Genomic DNA, 18,657 nt, shown 5'->3' with positions numbered 1-18,657 from the left:
TACTTCCGGACGATCCCGATTCATGATGGCGCGAGCGCGGGAGTTTGTAGGTTGACGCTTGAGATCGTGTTGGTAAGTTTACGAGTGCTGAGATTTTCACCTTATCACCGGGGTGTAATCATGTTTGCGAGTTCGTAGGTTGCTTGGAAAATCGCGAGGGGCTCTAACGTTTGTGCGCTGACGTGATTTTGTAACGTGTGTTCTTGAATGGTTGCGCGAACCGTGAGTCTGATATTAAATTTTCAGTGCGCGGTTTGAATTCTGGCAGAGAGTGGGATCGTTTATATCGATAGGGTTCCCGGTCATGTCGCCATGAGACGTGTTTTCTAATAGGTATGGGCGTATTTTCTTAATTGGTCCAGCTGAAGGCATGGACCTAGGCTTCTAGGATCAAGGATAGACTTTCGGACGTGACCGATTCGTAATCGCGTGCACGATGGCATTTTTGTAGGTTCCCGCTGAGACCGCGTTTGAGAATGTGTGAGTGTTAAGACGTTCACTATCACCATCTTTGTTGACCCAGCTGAAGGCGGGTGTATAATGGCAGTATAGGACTCGAAAAGAAGAAATAAAAGACAATATATGAGAGACGTAATAGATTAGATAGGTACAAGATACAGCTGAAGTTATGATCATCACATGAGACATACATTAGTACTTCAAACACTACTAATACTTGAATAGCCAATCACCACACATAGCACATCCTTTCTCAATTATCTATTTGTTACTGGTTGATTGTTGGTTATGAGCTGGTGAATAGAGGAAAGGTATAGAACAGACAAAAGGCTCATATCAGCCCTCCCGGCCTCCTCGACACACCACTATCGAGGCATATTGTAATCAACATCTTGAAGCGGGCTTCTTATATAAATCAAATCCTCAGTAGTCATAATGTTTGGTGGATTATTAACATGAGAACTAATTAACCTCTAGTAGTAGAACTAGGTTCAAATAAAAACTAAAAAGAGCGAAGGTCCTTATATTTAGATAACTCTATTGAATATATTGTGGCTTGATGATGTTTACAATACCGTCAATCCGATCAACCTGCGAGAGGGATCAAAAAAGTAAGAACATTGTTGAAGAAAAATGTATTCTGTTGTACTTGAACGGCTGAGTTTCAAAAAAAATTGCTATAAAAGAACTGTGTTGACAATAAAATTAATGTTTTAGGTGTTCATAATTGTAAACAAAAATTCATTACAAAGTTTCGAAAAAAATTTGATGAAAAATGAACCGTTCAAGTACACGAGAATGTAAATAAGACCAAATTAAAACACAATTTATGAAAATCGTTTGAGTAGTTTTTGAGATTGACATTTACCGTAACGGTCCATTCAAGAAACTCCATTCCGAAATAATCGCGTTCACAGTTTTGTGCTAACTCTAGAGGCGGATCACTCTAGGAATGTATAACAAATTTGCATCAACTTAGAAAAAAATGCATTTAATTTCCATTTTTGCATCAACTTTGCACTCCCTCGCAGAAAAGATTACTTAACAATCGTCCTACACTGATCCACTTTGTTCGATGTTTTGTTGAATGTAGGGCTGTTTTTTGTAGGGTTTTGACGTCTTACACGCAACGCAAAATGCATTACGAATTTCTATTTTGATGGAAAGAAATGGATTTAATTTCGCTGATTTTTAAAAATGCATCACAAGTGATCTGCCCCTAGTGCTAACTTCATTCGCACCGCGAACGGCTCACAGAGGAGTAACGAATCCTGACCAAAACAATTTATTGCGGCTATTGCTGTTATTATGCCTTAATATGAACTACAATTAGAAAATAACTGGTTTTTGGGACTATTTGGCATCTATCCACTTACCAGTGCAGGGGCCAATTTTCTAGATCCTTCCGAATACTAGTATTTTCGAGGTGATCTTTGTGAACACATTTGTTTTTCCCGCTGCATGAACCGTTGGTCAGTGGAAAAGGAAGAAGAAAAGGGATACCTGTGCACATATTCATAAAGATTCATTTTCTCAAACATAGTATTCGACCCTACAGCATTTTGGCATACTTCAAATTAGTAAAAATATCAATATTTTGAAATCGCTTGGAATTTGCGGATCGGAGAAGATCGGAAGAGATTGAATGTATTTTGAATAGCCGGAATCTTGTTTTGTAATGTTGTTTCAGCAACTTTGCCGGATCTTGCCGTATAATGTAACTTTTTTATCATTCAAATTTGGAATAACTTGTTTAAAAAAGGTGTTTTTAAAGCTGGTCCAATAAACAGCAACACTACTATTTTCGGTTATTTTTAAGCTGAAATTATACAAATAGTTGTGTTCAATTACGTTTGTTATCATATTGTCTTATTTAATACAGTCATCATCATTTGAAAGCGATTTTGCTGGATATATAATAAAAAATGATTAAAATCCTTTAAAATATCACCATTTTCTCTAGCAATTTTTGGCATACTCTTTATTTTAACACAATATGCAGTATGCTTTTAGGTATCTAAAAAATATAACTAAATAAAAAATCGAAAAAAAAAATTTTGGTTATTGGCCAAGAATTTGTTCTAGTTACTCCTCTTTGCGGCTGTAGCTTTAAATCCAGTGCTCCGATCTGAATGGAATTTCGCACAGATAATTTCGAAAGTATGTACTTTCAGAATATGCAATATTTTTATTTTATTTTTCGAGCTTCAACTTTGTATAAAACCTCTTAGGAATTGGAATTTCGTTATGCAAATTAAACTGTGTAGATCCTATTATTGGGAGTGTTGCAAATAATCGTTCGTATCGCATGCTTTTAAACGACAGAATAACAATTTTATTTCGATAAAATACGGCAATGTTTGAGCGAAACTGTTGTTGTTGATTTCTCGAATGAGACATAGATAGACGTACATGATTACTACTTTGAAAAAACAATTTTTAATTTCATTGCATTGGAGAAAGAAACGTAAATACGACGAAAAAGTACTCACGTATGCAGTGGGCGGCTTTGCTGAGGACGTTTTAAAAGTTTAGAAACTATCAACAAAATGAGGAGGAAAAGCGCACAGACACCAGTCATGATCAATGACCGGAACGGATTTTTTTTTGACAGATCGTAAAGGAGTGGGCTGCCAGCTGCAAGGAGTACTTTACGTTGATAATGAACGAATAAACGACTAGAGAAGTCACAAACAAAGTAAAGATTATAGATGACAATCTGTGGATCCACCTAGCTAGAGTGAATGGTGCGCAGTGCGGTTAGAATCCAGTTTTTAGTGCCACAAGCAATATAATCCCGGCCGAATTCCGAAGATCTGAAAAAAGATATTCAATTTGGATTGATACCCTGTCTACAAAAATGACCGTGACTATCAAGGCATAACAATTCTCAATTCTAACTATAAGGTTCGCTCCCGAGAAGCAAACTACACCCATTGGCTGAATTCTTTGTCGGTGAATACCAACATAGGTTTCGAGAAAAGCGATCAGCGACGGACGACAACCCGCGATAAATCCTGGATAACTTCCTGGAATATAACATACGGATTACCATTTGTTTCTGGATTTTAAGGCGGTGTATAGCTCAGCGTAACGAAACGAATTATATGAAATAATACTTGAAAATGGCTTTCAATCGCGACTAAGTTAATTCGTATGGCACAGAACGGGTCAAAAGCATCGAATCGTTTGTAACCAGCCACGGCTCACAGAAACGAGGTTTGCTACTCCGCAAATTGACAGTTTTTGGTGACGTCAGAGAAATCGTTGAGATAAACAAACGGATTTCTCGAAAGTTGATAATTGACAATATTTCCATATCAACATTTGAATAGGGCTAATAAGATTTGTAAACAAACTTTTGTTTTGCTGATTTCTCTTAATTTGTTATCATTTCAACACAGAAAACATTTGAAATTGATTCTACCAAGGGCAAAGATGTTGATTCATGTGTATTTTCCATAAAACTCAACTCTGTAGCGGAAAAACGAGCGAAATAAGTTTGTTTACAAAAGTCTCATTAGCCCTTTTGAAGAATTACTATTGATTTAAGCTCTTACGGTGGAAAAACTAATGTGTAACGGATTCTTGACGTATATTACTCCATAATTATACTAGACACAGTGCATAATCAGTGCATCTATGTGATTATTAGCGAAAATTGGGAATTTGGCTGCAAGCTATAGAAAACATTTCCAGCCGTAGTTACCTGTTCCCAGCAAAGGTTTTGGACATCGACATAGCTTCCTTGTGATCTATCAGGTGCCGATCATTCGTTAGCAGCAAACAATATATGAATTTCATCTAATTGTTTTCACCGACGATTTCTATGACGCGCACTCGTCAAATGTTTACACTCTAACGAGCTAGCCTAGTATATGTAAGCCGTGATAACCAGCCTCCTGTCAAGGACGACGTCTCTGTACAGCCAGCATCACTGCCATGAAAGGCAAAACATTGATTTTGAACCGAATGATTAGAAGCTGTATTTAGTTACAAAATGTCGATTTTCTGAATGATATGATATTAAATCATCCCACAAGATCAGGCATTGTAATTCTCTCTCACTCACGCGAGAAGAAGCTTATCCGATGTCCAACTTTTCCGAGATAAGATGAGTTGCAAAATTCTCCGTCTCCACAAATAGCGTGAGAATGATTTTCCGGATAAAATTTATTTGACTTTTTCCTTCTCACCGGAGAAGGTGATAAAATTTTAATTTCGTGGAAATCAATAAAAACTTAAAAAAATACACTTAATTACAAAGAAAAGCGGCAAAAAAATATGATAGACTTGTTTTTTCGTGTTTTGGAATAACGACAGGAAAGCAGCGAGCGAAAAAAGGATACCATGATAAACTCATTCACTCATTCTCCGGCTATTTTATTTATCCGGAGAAATAACACGTTGTATTTATCCGGAGAAGTTGTGTGAGTGCCAAAAACTTTTCGTGTGAAAATGTGAGTTTTTATTGTCGCAGTAACAAACTAACCGGGCGCATTTACTCATATGAGCGATAAATGCAATGCCTGCACAAGATACAAAACGTCGTGTGGAATGCTTGATTATCGAGCATAGTGCCGAACATAATTCTTTGTTTGGGGTTTTATAGCTATAACGCCCCATATATGTCGGTCGCTGTCAAACTCCATATGATGGTATAGGGTTGCCAGGGGGCTGTTTGTAACCTTAGAGTTAGAAAGTGCGTCCAATGAAACAATACGGCTATTATTACTTACAGATAACGTTTAATATTTAATACTTAGGAATAATGGTTAAATAAAATATTGAGCTATTTTTATCTTCTTCGTACTTCTTACGTAAAATATTGTACGTTAATGGTTGTTTTTGTTTTGAGATTTACCGTCTAAGCAATCAATTGAGTGCAGATGGGGAACGTTTATAAAGTTGGAATCAAGGTACACAATTTATTTATATTTTAATTGATCATCAGTTGAAATGTTTCGTTAATGTATGTTTACTCCATTCCACATGTTTCTTGTAAATTCTCTCACAAAAAGTCGTCCATGACAATGGGAATGATAGCCTTTTATTCTATGACTAAAATAGTAATATTGTGGAAAAAATCTTCACGGACAATTGCGGAACTTAAAAACAACTTCCTCACACACTAAAGGAAACCTTTAAAAGCTTGGTCATTCTAATTCGTTTATCGACACGTTGTGCATTTATTCTATTTTACTAGCTGGAATTTATTTTAAGCTTGAAATGACGAACCTTTAACATCAATATACCGACGAGTTCATAATTTTCTTCAAGCGACGAGTTTGCTTATCTGGTAGGCGAAAGAAATTGTTCAACACGAATTCTATCTCCTTTCTCGTGTGCAGCGGTGGCCAAAGCGTGGTAATTGCCACATGTCTACAAAACAGCGAATATGCCATTAGCAATGTCGTAACTAATCGATTGATTAATATATCGGCCGTACACTAACCTATGAAAACGCATCGAATCATAGGCCGAGTTCTGCATCAGTTCCAACATTTTCAATTCATACTCGAATTGCTTATCGTACCGAAGTTTGTCCCAATGATAGCGTTGTCGGCAAATGACAGGACTGAAAACAAAATAGAACTATACTATGCTTAACGAAAAAAACAGTTGATGGAGATCTTACTAGGGCACTTGAAAATTAGAATAACTTGGATGCATCACAGTGTCTATGGATGCATTTGATTTGGAAGGACCATGAAACTGAACGGATTTACGTTGTGTGCTACTGCTGTTGCGTTTTTTCCTGCCAGCCATACTGAACGTTCACCAACCTAATGATTCAAAGTGCCAAATACATAAACTTTTATGCAAGTATATTCAAACGTCGATTTATAAATAATGCGCAGTGCGAATAAACAGAATAAATAGTAGGATCGTTGTCTGGGAAACGGTCCAGTTATAATAATATGTGAGTTTGCAAGTGGGTCAACAGAGTAGACTGAATGTTGGATAACGAAAGCAGGTATAATCAATAACTGTTAAATTCAACGCCAGTTGAGTTCAGGGAATCGTTCCAAAATTATACAAACACTGGTTATACAGTGAAGACCCGATTTCGTCAGCCTTTTGAATTTGACCAAATTTGATATTCATAAAGCGTTGAATGGAGTCGTTTCATTGAAATTGGTGTCAGATTACATTTTTACTTGGATTCCGAAATTTTGTTTGAGAGTTTGAATGGTTCGTTCATAAATTAAGGCAGATTTGAAAGAAAAGCGATTATAAAGGATTGTCAAGGAAAAAAATCATCATACCAACTTATCACCCAGATGGTGCTAGTTACTGACGAGGAGAATCCGAAACACTAAAACAAAAAAAAACCATACTTCATGTAAGGCATGTGCCCTCATGCACAAAGAAATTGGTCTTGTCCAAAATTTTTCCCACTTGGGAATTTTGCATAATTCCAGGCGTTTGGTACTCATACCAAAAGACAGTTTCGGTTCATATTCCTCGTCGGCAAACAGAACCTCTGTGCTTACTATCGAGACATCACTCGGTATAAGCCAGTGGTTTAGTGTTCACGCAAGACGTGTGACTTTTTGGAATTTAGTGTCTAACTAGTGCTAATTTGGGTACTAGTTCAGATACATAGTCTAACTGGACACCCAGATGGTGCTAGTTACTGACGAGGAGAATCCGAAACACTAAAACAAAAAAAACCATACTTCATGTAAGGCATGTGCCCTCATGCACAAAGAAATTGGTCTTGTCCAAAATTTTTCCCACTTGGGAATTTTGCATAACTTATCACATGCCAAAAAGCAAGGAAATTTTCTAAATTTTCTTGTTAACTCACATGAAAATATGTAAAAATCTCGACAAACATATGATTACGGCCTAAAAGCCAACTGTCAAAATCCACTTTGAATGTAAATTCCGGACAAACCGTTACACGCCAATCGCAGATGTTGGTAGTAAATGAAAGAGAAAAGTTTTCTCTTTCATAAACTGTTGTGAACTGTGTTGGACTAGTAACGGTTTGTCTGGAATTTCCATTTAAAGTGGATTTTGACAGTTGGCTTTTAGGCCGTAATCATATGTTTGTCGAGAAATAGAAAATCCAATTTCTTTAAATGTTTGCACCTAGAGGAAATCCCTACAATATTATAAGTATCGGCTATAAGGTTATGTCTATAATAACTTAAGAAATACTTGGTTTTTCAAAAACGAAAAAAAATATCGGGTCTTCACTGTAATACTCTAGGGGCAGATCACTTATGATACATTTTTAAAAATCAGCGAAATTAAATGCATTTCTTTTCATCAAAATAGAAATTCGTAATGCATTTTGCGTTGCGTGCAATGAATTTTGCGTTGCGTGTAAGACGTCAAAACCCTACAAAAACAGCCATACATTCAACAAAACATCGAACAAAGTGGATCAGCGTAGGACGATTGTTAAATAATCTTTTCTGCGAGGGAGTGCGAAGTTGATGCAAAAATGGAAATTAATTTTTTTCTAAGTTGATGCGTTATACATTCCTAGAGTGATCTGCCCCTAGGTAATACTTCAATTTAGAAGAATGTATGGATGAAAAATATGTATTTAATTAAGGCAACCAACCAACTTTGGACCCTTAGAGGAAGTTACTTAATTTACGCCAAAAATGATGTATTTGCTTATGTTTTTATTTTGCAATATATGGGGTGTGGAGCCTATTTTCGCCCTGTTTCTATTTTCGCCCACCCATTTGAGGCCATTAGTTAGAGCAACGTCTGTCACCTTTGTTCAACGCATTGGCTCAAATGACAGTGCAACAATTGGAACATTCGATTCGAGATTTCATTGCACTCATTTTTTTCCTAATCGCAACAATTTCAGCTCGTATATTAGCTTTGAGTTCGTCAAGTTTAGGTTGCTAGTATAAACTTTACTTTTCAAGTAACCCCACTGAAAAAATTCTGGTACCGTTAAATCCGGAAAAGGAGGAGGCCATTCCAAATCACCATTTTTTGAGGCAACGCGTCCTGGGAATTTGCTCAGAAAGAACTTGATTGTAACGGCTGCGGTGTGGCAAGGTGCCCCGTCTTGTTGAAAATAAAACTTTCTCAGACCTTTTTTCAGCATTTTTGAATAGACAAAGTGCGCCAAAATCTAACGGTAGCGTGCGTCGTCGATGGTCTCCCCCTTTTTGAATAAATAACGACCGATGATTGTTTGGAGCACACTCCAGCTCAAACAAGACAGCGCGTTTTTTTGTGTAAATCTACTCATAGCAGGATATATCCAGGTGGCGCACCCTATCCACTAGAGGGCACTATAGGTCAGCCGCTTAGGGGTACTATAGGACACTACTATAATGTAAATTTAAATTATTTTGACAGGAAAATTGTGTGCAATTCCGTGCGAAAAACGCCAAAACGATGTGAAGAGGACACAAAGAACGCAATTGCACCTGTACAAGATGGCGCCAGTATTCGATCAGCCTCTAAATAATTCAAGGTTCCGATTGAAACATTACATGCTCGTCTGAAAGGAAAGTGCACGCCATCAATAAAAGCGCATCAGTTATTTTGCAATAATTTAAGGTGTTATTGAAGTGAATGATCGAATAAAACATGATCGTAAAAGGGAAGGAAAAGGCATCAAAAAAAATTCTCCGAAACGCAAACGTGATCATCGAACAGTTAAGCAATCACGTTAACCGAAATGTACAACTTCAATTCCACACTCTGGCGACGACGAGGACACCGAAGAAGTTATGCACAAAACCAGACGCAGCTGCTGAAAAAACGTGTTTTTCCAACATTTCCTTCCGCAGTTTCATGATTTTTTACTTCATTTGCCACTGATTGCATTCATTATTTGTGTTATTAATTTTTAAATAATCTGCAGTATTCATACTGGGACCGCTGATTTTCTAGGTGAGTACGTTGTTTTATTTAACCTCGAATATATCTTGGGGTACGATAGGTCACTCCAAGATTTTAAAAACATTGAAAAAGTATCTGCGCCTTACTGGATTTAGCTTGAAAAATATTTAGCCATATATAAAAACATCATTGCCAAAAAGTTGCCAGATGAATAACCTTTCCAAGGAATGCTTGTTTGTCAAATTCAGTGTAAAAAATATCGTCTCAGGAGCTCGCCAAACAAACTGACTTACTTGACCCTACTCCACTCTATTGCGAAAAGTGAGAATGTCATTTAAAATATCTTTGTTGAAGGTACGTATGCAGCATAGCGAGCTATAAAACGATATTCGCGAAATTTTCTTAAATCAAATTTTATTCAAAATAACTTATTTGCGTTGCGTTGCGAAGCACGGTGCTATTCGTAAATTGCATACCAACGATTACTATGTTGCCTATAGATAGTTTAGCCCATCTTGCTTGTCAGATCGGGAATTAACTGTATCTCTTTTGAGTTCAGTACACCAATAGCATGATAATCGTCATTACCGGCAACGACCATCTTCACCGATACTTAGGATAGGGTAGGAAATGTTGATCGTGTGACGACTAAGCTTACCTCACTACGTGACTTTTTTCACCCGATTCTGAGAGTCAACTCGGGTGAGGTCAGATTCCCCATTGCAGTTAAATGGGCGGCTCACGTCACCCAAAGTGACTCTTGAGAACTGGATGATAAAAGTCACGTAGAGTAAGGTGAGATTAGTCATCTCACGTCACACGCCGCGCAGAATAGGGCCGGATATAATGCCTACTTATCACACTCAAATTAGATTTCCCAGGTCGGTAATTCTTTTGACGAAAGTTTCGGTAAAGATCAAAAGATAACCGGTTTTTCGGTAAACGTCATTTATTTGACAGAAAATACGTCAAATTTTACCGCACAGTTTGTTATATACAAACGGGTTTGCCATAATCTGTTATTGAAAATACAATAGGTTTGTTCCAGTACACGGAAGTCACTCCGGAGTAAACAGGAGCAAAAAATCTTTGCTCATTTTTACTCCGGTTTGCTACCAGAAAAAGAAAAAAGAGAAGAAGAGAGTACAGTAACGATTTTCTCCGGAGTACTTCCAGTTTCTCCTGGTACTGGAACAGACCTAATATATCGTATCATTCCCGTACCCGCTATAAAAAATACCGAACATAAGGTAAAATTAGGTTTGTTCCAGTACACGGAAGTCACTCCCTGTTGCTCCGGAGCAAAAAATTCTTGCTCCTTTTCACTCCGATTTGCTACCAGAAGAAGAAAAAGAAAAGAAGATAATACAGGAACGATTTTCTCCCTGTTTGCTCCGGAGTACTTCCAGTTTCTCCTGGTACTGGAACAAACCTATTATCTCTTCATTACTGAATTTCTGCGCATTATGTTATTCATGAAAATTAACTATCAAATCGCGGCCATTTGTAACTTTATGAAGTGTTTGGCAGAAAGTTTTTTGTTTATTCTTTTGTGGTCGTGCCCGTAAATAAAAGATTATCTTTCAAGGAAATTTCCGGTAAGCATTCGACCGTTGAAATCCATCCATTATACATCCGCTACCGCTGCCATTCCGATGCATTACGGTGCATAGATCTTCATTAATCGCAGTTATAAATCTTCCGAATAGCTGGTTTCCATTTTTTCGATTGAAGTGTCATTCAAGCTACAATAAAAGTATAAAAGTTATACATTGTTTTTCTTTATAATTAAATCCGAACCATTTTTTAATAATTGAGTTGAATTCAAAACAACGAATGTACCGAAAACGTCCGGTAACATTTGTAATACCACCAGGGTATCGTTAATGCTAAATAAATTACAAATTACAAATTAAATAAAATAACGAACTATTCGGTAGTTTTTGACAGATCCGAAAAAATCTTAATTACCGAACGCTCTGTAACTAGTTCAATTACCGAACTGATTACCAAACGTTCAGCTGTTGAACGTTCGGTAAAAATTACCAAATGCTGCGAATATTTCTAAGTGTGATATGAAAGGCCACCGACGCAGCGACGCTTCCATAGGTATTACGGAGTTGAATTGAAGGCCAGATGAGCGACCAAAAATAAAAGTTGCAAGGATAGAACATGCTCAGAATAACCCGTTTCAAATATATTAGAAAAAAATAAAATCGGAAATAAACTACAAGCGTAAAAAACGGACAGAGATCCTGCAGCATAAGAATCGCTTAAAAAATGTTCACCCGTAAAACTCGGCAAGGATAAATACAATAAAGTATAAAAAAGGTTAAAAATAAATAAATCATTCTCAGGAGCATCCGTATATCATGATGTTCAAGATTAAAAGTCAGCTAAAATCGGATAGATTTTTTTCGGTTTTTATACCGAACGTATTTTTTACCGACTCTTGCAGAGGAAAGTTCAAATCTGATTTTTATGCTTGAAGTTAATATCCGGTTTTTATATTCTAATATAATTGAAGCGGATTTTACGAAGCCTGCTCTGTATTTGCTACTTATATTTTGGGTCGCTCAAATATACATACTAATTATTTCAGGAAATACAGCCCTTATAAGTTACACTAACTATTGTGAATGTTCTGTAAGGAAAGGTAAAACCAAACTAATTGAAATATAACTTGCTTTATTCTGTCATTCTCATTTGGTATTTTGTTCAAAACAGAGTATGTAGTTCAATTCCACAATTTATTTTAGCTAAGAGAAAACACTAAGCAAAACGTTCGGTGTTCTTTTTTCATTTAAGGTGGGCCTCTTATTAACCACAGTTTATTTCATACTGCCAGATTTCACCCTATTTGGCAACTGGGAAACTCGTCGAGCAATACCTAACATGACATGACGGTACACTAACATTGATCTCTTGAGAACATTACATATATTTTGCCACTAGGGCAACGTGGTGCAGTCTAAGAACTGTGTGGTAGGCATTTGGTCGAAACAATCAATTTCGAAATAGGTGGTACTATTTTTTGTATGCTATCTGTGTTTTCTTTACTCACTAAGTGGAAACTAGGGAATGATCTCTGCCAGATATTCAGAGCATTGTTCTACGTATATATTCGTACAAGCGACATATTAGTCACTTTCAATGTATATGAGTATTTATTTGTCTTTAAATTGATCATTGATGTCGTGTATTTGGTTGAGTTCAATTCCTACACGATCTCCTTTTCTTTTCTGATTTTGAATCTAATTTATAACCTAAAGTCCTTAAAGAAAAAATCTATATCACAATATAACTTCGTTTCTTGTCTGACTTTTCATTTCCGTTTCCTAAAACAAAAAAAAGAATATTCGAGTTGTGTAGATGAGTAAACATTAAGAGAGGTCATTTTTGGCAACGGACCTGTTTCATAACAGGTTAATATTCTACTAATCGTAGGTAGTGAACTGTTTCGCTAGTATGGATGATACAAATTTTAAAGAACACATCAATAAAAAGCTTGATATTTAGTTTCACTCAGATAACCGAACACAACTGATAATTCTCTTGAAACAGAGAACACAATATCTTTTGGAAGGATATTTTAAACTATCATAAATGATACAATTTTCCTATCCATTTACAATTGCCTTATTGTTAATATTTTTGGTTATCAACAATACTATCACTCGTAACTTTTCGCTCCTTATATGAGTATGGACTCGTTGGCTCTATGTGTTACTAACCTCCTCAACCGGATAAAGATAAGTGAGTATAGCGAAATAGTGAACTGCGGCAGCTATAACCACAAATAAATGCCAAATCGCATGTGCAAAGGGAAAAATACCGTCAGATTTGAAGAAGATAATTCCAACTATATATAGCAGTCCACCAAACTTCAGTTCAGCCATTCCGGTAAATTCATGACCCCAGAAAACTATCACCATCGACGGGCCCAGCCCAATGACTATATAGAAAAATGTCTCCAAGCATTTGTACCTTTCGTGAAAAATCTGAAAAATTTCAACGATTACAATAAATCGAGACGAATTGTAAACTTCCAATGAACAAACCTGCTGATAGATAATTCCTAGAATTGCCAATACCCAGACGCACCATTTAATTACAGAAACTATCTCCGGATGGGTCGTGTGCCCGAGACTGAGCCACGGGTAGTACGAACCTGCGATGAAGATGTAAATCATAGCCCTGTCGCACCGGTGTAGCACATCCTTCAGCGGTCGGTTCCTGTTGCAATAGAACACGCAATGGAAGACGGTAGACACAAGAAACAACATCGTTAAGGCTAGTCCGTAGATGATGGCTGCCAGTAGCTGGGCGGCGTTACCGCTACGCCAAAGTAAAGCGACTCCGGCATACATCGACGGTAGCACCCAGGCACCGTGCGTTATGACATTGGCGATGTGTTCAACCTGGTGGATGTACAAATTAATATTGTTTTTAACTTCTATAACATATTAGCAAATACGGTTGATCAATAAATCATACAAGGCGAGAATCACAGATAGCATCGTTATCGATAGCAACGAGAACACTTGAAATGCTACTACTAATTGATAATGAAGATTAGGAGTTCACTTACCTCTGTAGGAATGTACGCACAACCGGGGGCAGCCCGAGCGTTCTTCATCCGGACCGCGCGCAGCTGTTCCCAGGGAACGGAAGTCAGATCATGCCTTAGTTTCAGCCAGAATCCCAATATTCCAAATATATCCGCCGGCGATGTTCCACCGCTGGAGGTCGTACTTCCGCCTCCCACGCCGAATTCTTCGTTGCCATCGTAGCCGCATAGTTTGAACTCGCCGTTGCAGTTAGGACCTGTGGAGCCCAGCGCGTGGAAGTGATGTGAAGGAGAGAGGGACGTTGGCGATGCTTTCCTTGCTGGTGATGATGAGCCCGACGCAGGCGGGGTCGAATTACGGCACGAGTTGAGCTGATTGGCTTTGCTTCCTCCGTTGTGAAAGTTTCCACTGCTGTTAGGACTAGTGTGTGATGTTCCAAGCCGAGCGATGATGCCATCTTGCATCGCGGTGAGTCTGGAATGGTAGTGGATAGAAAACATTTCAGAATTATAATTTATTCTAGACTGTTTTACATAATGTGGCTGGATAGTTAGAACTCTATCACGAGACGTATGCTAAGTAGTTGTAGCGATTCCGGAACGAAACGTTTAGCAATTTAATTCGCCCGCTTTTACTGCAATTGAGATTGGTTTGTAGGCGCACTCTTCAACTTTTACGTTGCTCAATAAGTTTTAGTACCATACACTTATCAAGTAATTCAATGACAATATAAAGCATAAGTTTGATTCACAAAAAACATTACTATGCCTAATCAGCTACTACTTGGCATTTACGGCGAACCCCATAAACTACATATCATCTGCTTGCTACACCAACCTCCGTTCGTTGTATCAATTTCATCATCATTAGTACATCTACCGATTAGAGTTGTTTACAATCACCAAACAGTACACATACACTTCATTTACCACCGCCTCAAAATCGGCGGAAATGTTCGCACGCTTTCTGTGGCCAACCACAACAAGTGCGTGCGTTGCCTTCAGCTGTGCCGCGTTCTCTATTTTTAAAATATGTACAGCAATTACCCATGCTCATCGCGAAACGATCACATATTAAGGTTAAAGCTGCGAGATCGATAACACCTTCTGTACAGCTTCACTAGTCTTTTTTTCTAATTCGTTTATTTGACACGACTGGGTGCGTTAGTTTAACTGAGTCGTGGGACTTAATTTATGGTATTTACATTACACAAACATAAAAAAGATACTTGTTCGATCTAATGCGCACGATTTGTTATTTTGTGTTGATACCCTTTTTTCTGAAGGGATCTATGTTCTAGGCAGCTGTTTCAGTTATGCGATAGTCAACCACGTTTGCAAAGGCCAGGGATCCGGTACTCGGCCTCGAATTTTAGTTGTCCTTTCATTCGTTGTATTTCCGTACTGTTGTACAATATGGGATTTCCCTACCATTGTGCGATCTTCCAGGATTGATTCTTGGCCCAACACTGCTAGGTTTGCTTGGTGCTGTTAGTCGGAGTCAGTGCGCTAGTCATGGTAAAAACCTACGAACATTTGTAACCCCATATCGCGCAATCGGTCTCTTTTATGCTTGGTAAATGTTGATATCTTTTAGACACATAAAACAATCAGGTTACTACTGTATGGTATACCTTGCGCGAAGTTTCCCATCGGATTCTAAACGTTTGACAGAATGGTATGCTCGACAAGCTTTTTGAATACGGTCTGATACTGAAATTTCTAAATTGTCTTTCTTCTTCTGTTTTTTCTGGTTTAGTAGTCGTTGTATTTGCGTTATTATGTTTGCTGTTCCAAAAATAGTTCCGTTATAATTTCTTGAAGGCGTTTGGGTCGAGCAATCGACAAGGTATAGAAGCAATTTTGGCGAGAAGGGGCACCCTTGTTTGATTCCTCGGACTTTGTTGTGATTCTCTGTTATTTAGCCGAACTGAGCTATGCTGATACTATGCAATTTATTATTTATTGTACCAGCCGAGTGTTATACTATTCTGCCGATCTCGCATGTGCCTTCAAACTAAGACATCTGCTGTTCTGCGCTACCGGGCATCGAATGCTGCCCTGTGCTCAGGAGTCTGCTCACCTCACTCACCAACACATATACCCTCTCGCTTACTCATGTACATTTATTCATCATTCCAATGACGATCTTAACGTCACTATATACTGACCTGATTGGAAGATCTCTCGGAGGGATTCAAGAAACAATTCGTAGAAATGTGATCTGCTTTCGAGAGTTCCAATGACGATCTTAACGTCACTATATACTGACCTGATTGAAAGATCTCTCGGAGGGATTCAAGAAAAAATCGTAAAAATGTGATCTACTATCGAGAGTTTATCCGCACTGGATATTGAGTCTTCTGATGCCTCTATCAATTTGTTCAAGTGTGAGCTATTACGTTTGTATGTTTTACCCGTTTCCTTCGACCTCACCGTGATTTATCCTCCGATGTCTATTACCTTGAATTCCGCTGATCCAAAATTTGGCTGATATGATCCACATTTGAGATTTTTCATTAAAACTATATCTCCTCTCCCCTAATTATGTGATTTGGCCTGACGAGAATCATCCGGTTGTATTTTATGTTGCTCCTTTTGGATCATGTCTCTGTCTCTGGATGGTTCCCAGTTTAGACTTGGTGGATGATGAATGGAAGGTATACGATTCCTTATAGCGGCCCTTACAGTTCAATATTTTTGTCAATACACAGTATTGACGATATTGCTTCAATACGTTAATCCTGTTTGAAATGCAAATGGTTAATAAAACTGTATGACATTACACATACAACGTCGCGAGTGCCTTGAAGCTGATTTCACCATTCCGAGGGCTTTCTTTCGTTAAGGTTTTGGGCTCCATGATTTTTCGATTCATTGTAATTCTTAGCATCTATTATGTTCGCTGGAGATCCCGAGTTGTCACTCCTCCAATGTCCATCTCGAATATTTCGCTAAGTTCCTCAAAAAATACACATTTTTTCGTTCCTCTTTCATCAGTAATTATCACGCGAATCTTCTTGGCCTCCACAGGGCGTCTGTTTGCGTGATCATCATGTTTGCGTATTCGGGAACATATCTTAAAATGTCCCTTTGTTCGGCAAGCATAGTATTCTACGTTTTTCGCTGGGCATCTCACAATGTCTCTTGGCAAATGCCAAATGTGTTACAATTGTAACACTTCCTGGAGCTCTCTGTAAATCTGGAAATAGATGAGGCTTTACCGCTTTCTGTATCAAACTGTTATCTCCATAAGACATGGAGGGTTTTTCATAATCTCTCGTTTATTTGTGAACCTCTTCTAGTGTTTTACAGTGATCAAGGTTGGAAGGAGAAAATTATGTGCTACCCTACCGAAACTTGCATAACGTTCACGGAGATTTCTGCTGAAATTGAGCTGCAAGGCTTGATGTACCAAAACATTGCACAGATTGTTTGAAGATTTACAGGATGTTTTGGGCAGGTTCACAAGTGTTGAGCTTCAGCGATGAATCACAAAATCAATTCAAACAGAAGCTTGAAAATAACTCAAATAACGTTTTTCTGAATTATCTCGTCTCACTAAGATTGTATACTAATTATAGACAATAAAAAGATTGTTTGGCAAAATTCAGTCCCATCCTCGCTTTGGTTTTGTAGACCTGTTCGCATTCAAGTTATACGTGAGACTACCGAAATCACGACTGCTGAAATAGAGTACATTTTTTTTTTCGAGAGTGTTTTATTGGTTCTCGGAAGGGCTCCCCGTCAGAATCACATACTACAATTTGCAGACGAGACAGGCAATGTCGCCCAATAAAACACTGCATTAGGCCAATTGTTGCGGGCCGTGATTCTGAATGTGATATTCATTGTACGATGCAGGTATGTGCGGGCGTAGGGACTCGCGATCGCGTGTATCATCGCAAAGGGCTCGAACATTTGTACGTTAACGTGCTCGATCGCGTGTGCGTTTGTATGTCGCGTGTGCGTTTGTATGTTGCGTGCGCGTTTGTATGTCGCATGTGTTAACGTGTATGAACTTCGCGTGTATACATTCTATTTCATAACCGTGTGCCTTTCGCATATTCGCGTGTGTTCTAGAATGATCGCGCGCGGACCGTGAATCTGATACTTAATTTTTGATTTTTGGTGTACGGTTCAGATTCCAAAAGAAAGTGGGTTCTTTAGAATTCCCATTCATGTCGCCGTAGAACGCGTGGTCTAGTGGATATGAGCTTTATTTTTTTTTTTTGATTGGTCCAACTCAATGTATGGACCTAAATTGCTAGAATGAATGCTAAAGATTTCCGGACGTGACCGATTCATGATCGCGCGCGTTTGCGGGTTCGCGTTTGAGACCGCGTTTGTAACGTCGTAAGTACTAAAACGTTCACACAATTGCCGGAGTGTTATCAAGTTTACGCGATCTCGGGCATAGGTGTGCGTAGATGATCGCGAAGGGCTTAAGCGTTCGTATGTTGACGAGTTTGTCGCGTGTGCTCGCGCGTATGACTTCGCGTGTATAAATTCGATTTTGAAATCCTGCCTGCGGCCATTCATATATTCGCGGACCGTCATTCTGATCTTTAGCTTTCGGTGTACGGATCACATTCTGACAGGGAGAGAGTTACCCCATATCACTAGAGTTTCCGGTCATGTCGCCATGGAACGTTTTGTCTAGTGGATATGGGAGTTATTTTTCAATTTTATTATTTTTTTTATTAATTAACAAGGACCTAGATTGTTGGTACCGAGGATAGAGACTTCCGGACGATCCCGATTCATGATGGCGCGAGCGCGGGAGTTTGTAGGTT

At 38.3% G+C, this 18,657-nt stretch overlaps 2 protein-coding genes across 2 annotated transcripts in view; both read right to left on the bottom strand.

Annotated features, from left to right (window-relative positions):
• Nucleotides 1-5,198: 5,198 nt before the first annotated feature.
• Nucleotides 5,199-6,521, bottom strand: LOC131690541 (uncharacterized). Its single transcript, XM_058976406.1, has 3 exons — nucleotides 6,098-6,521; nucleotides 5,915-6,037; nucleotides 5,199-5,841 (listed from the first exon to the last, which is right to left on the bottom strand). The coding sequence occupies exons 1-3, from the start codon at nucleotides 6,226-6,228 to the stop codon at nucleotides 5,706-5,708; spliced, it is 390 nt and encodes a 129-aa protein (XP_058832389.1). The 5' UTR covers nucleotides 6,229-6,521; the 3' UTR covers nucleotides 5,199-5,705.
• Nucleotides 6,522-11,962: 5,441 nt separating this feature from the next.
• LOC131689248 (monocyte to macrophage differentiation factor) overlaps nucleotides 11,963-18,657 on the bottom strand; it is a 28,927-nt gene continuing 22,232 nt past the window's right edge. The window contains exons 2-4 of the mRNA XM_058974206.1: nucleotides 13,883-14,336; nucleotides 13,353-13,712; nucleotides 11,963-13,292 (exon numbers count right to left, since the gene is read on the bottom strand). Coding sequence (XP_058830189.1) covers nucleotides 13,011-13,292; nucleotides 13,353-13,712; nucleotides 13,883-14,326 — 1,086 coding nt within the window. The 5' untranslated portion in view covers nucleotides 14,327-14,336 and the 3' untranslated portion in view covers nucleotides 11,963-13,010. The remainder of the gene's footprint in view (nucleotides 13,293-13,352; nucleotides 13,713-13,882; nucleotides 14,337-18,657) is intronic.

The sequence above is a fragment of the Topomyia yanbarensis genome, chromosome 3 (assembly GCF_030247195.1).
Source record: "Topomyia yanbarensis strain Yona2022 chromosome 3, ASM3024719v1, whole genome shotgun sequence".
NCBI lineage: Eukaryota > Metazoa > Arthropoda > Insecta > Diptera > Culicidae > Topomyia > Topomyia yanbarensis.
This window is presented reverse-complemented; position numbering and strand designations above follow the sequence as displayed.

What these genes read in the sequence shown, in the direction of transcription:
- LOC131690541 (XM_058976406.1), bottom strand. Translation starts at nt 6,228, where the DNA reads ATGGCTGGCAGGAAAAAACGCAACAGCAGTAGCACACAACGTAAATCC. An exon ending in TCTAATTTTCAAGTGCCCTA is followed by an intron (nt 6,038 to 6,097) that starts GTAAGATCTCCA and finishes TTTTGTTTTCAG; the next exon opens with TCCTGTCATTTGCCGACAAC. An exon ending in GATTCGATGCGTTTTCATAG is followed by an intron (nt 5,842 to 5,914) that starts GTTAGTGTACGG and finishes GCTGTTTTGTAG; the next exon opens with ACATGTGGCAATTACCACGC.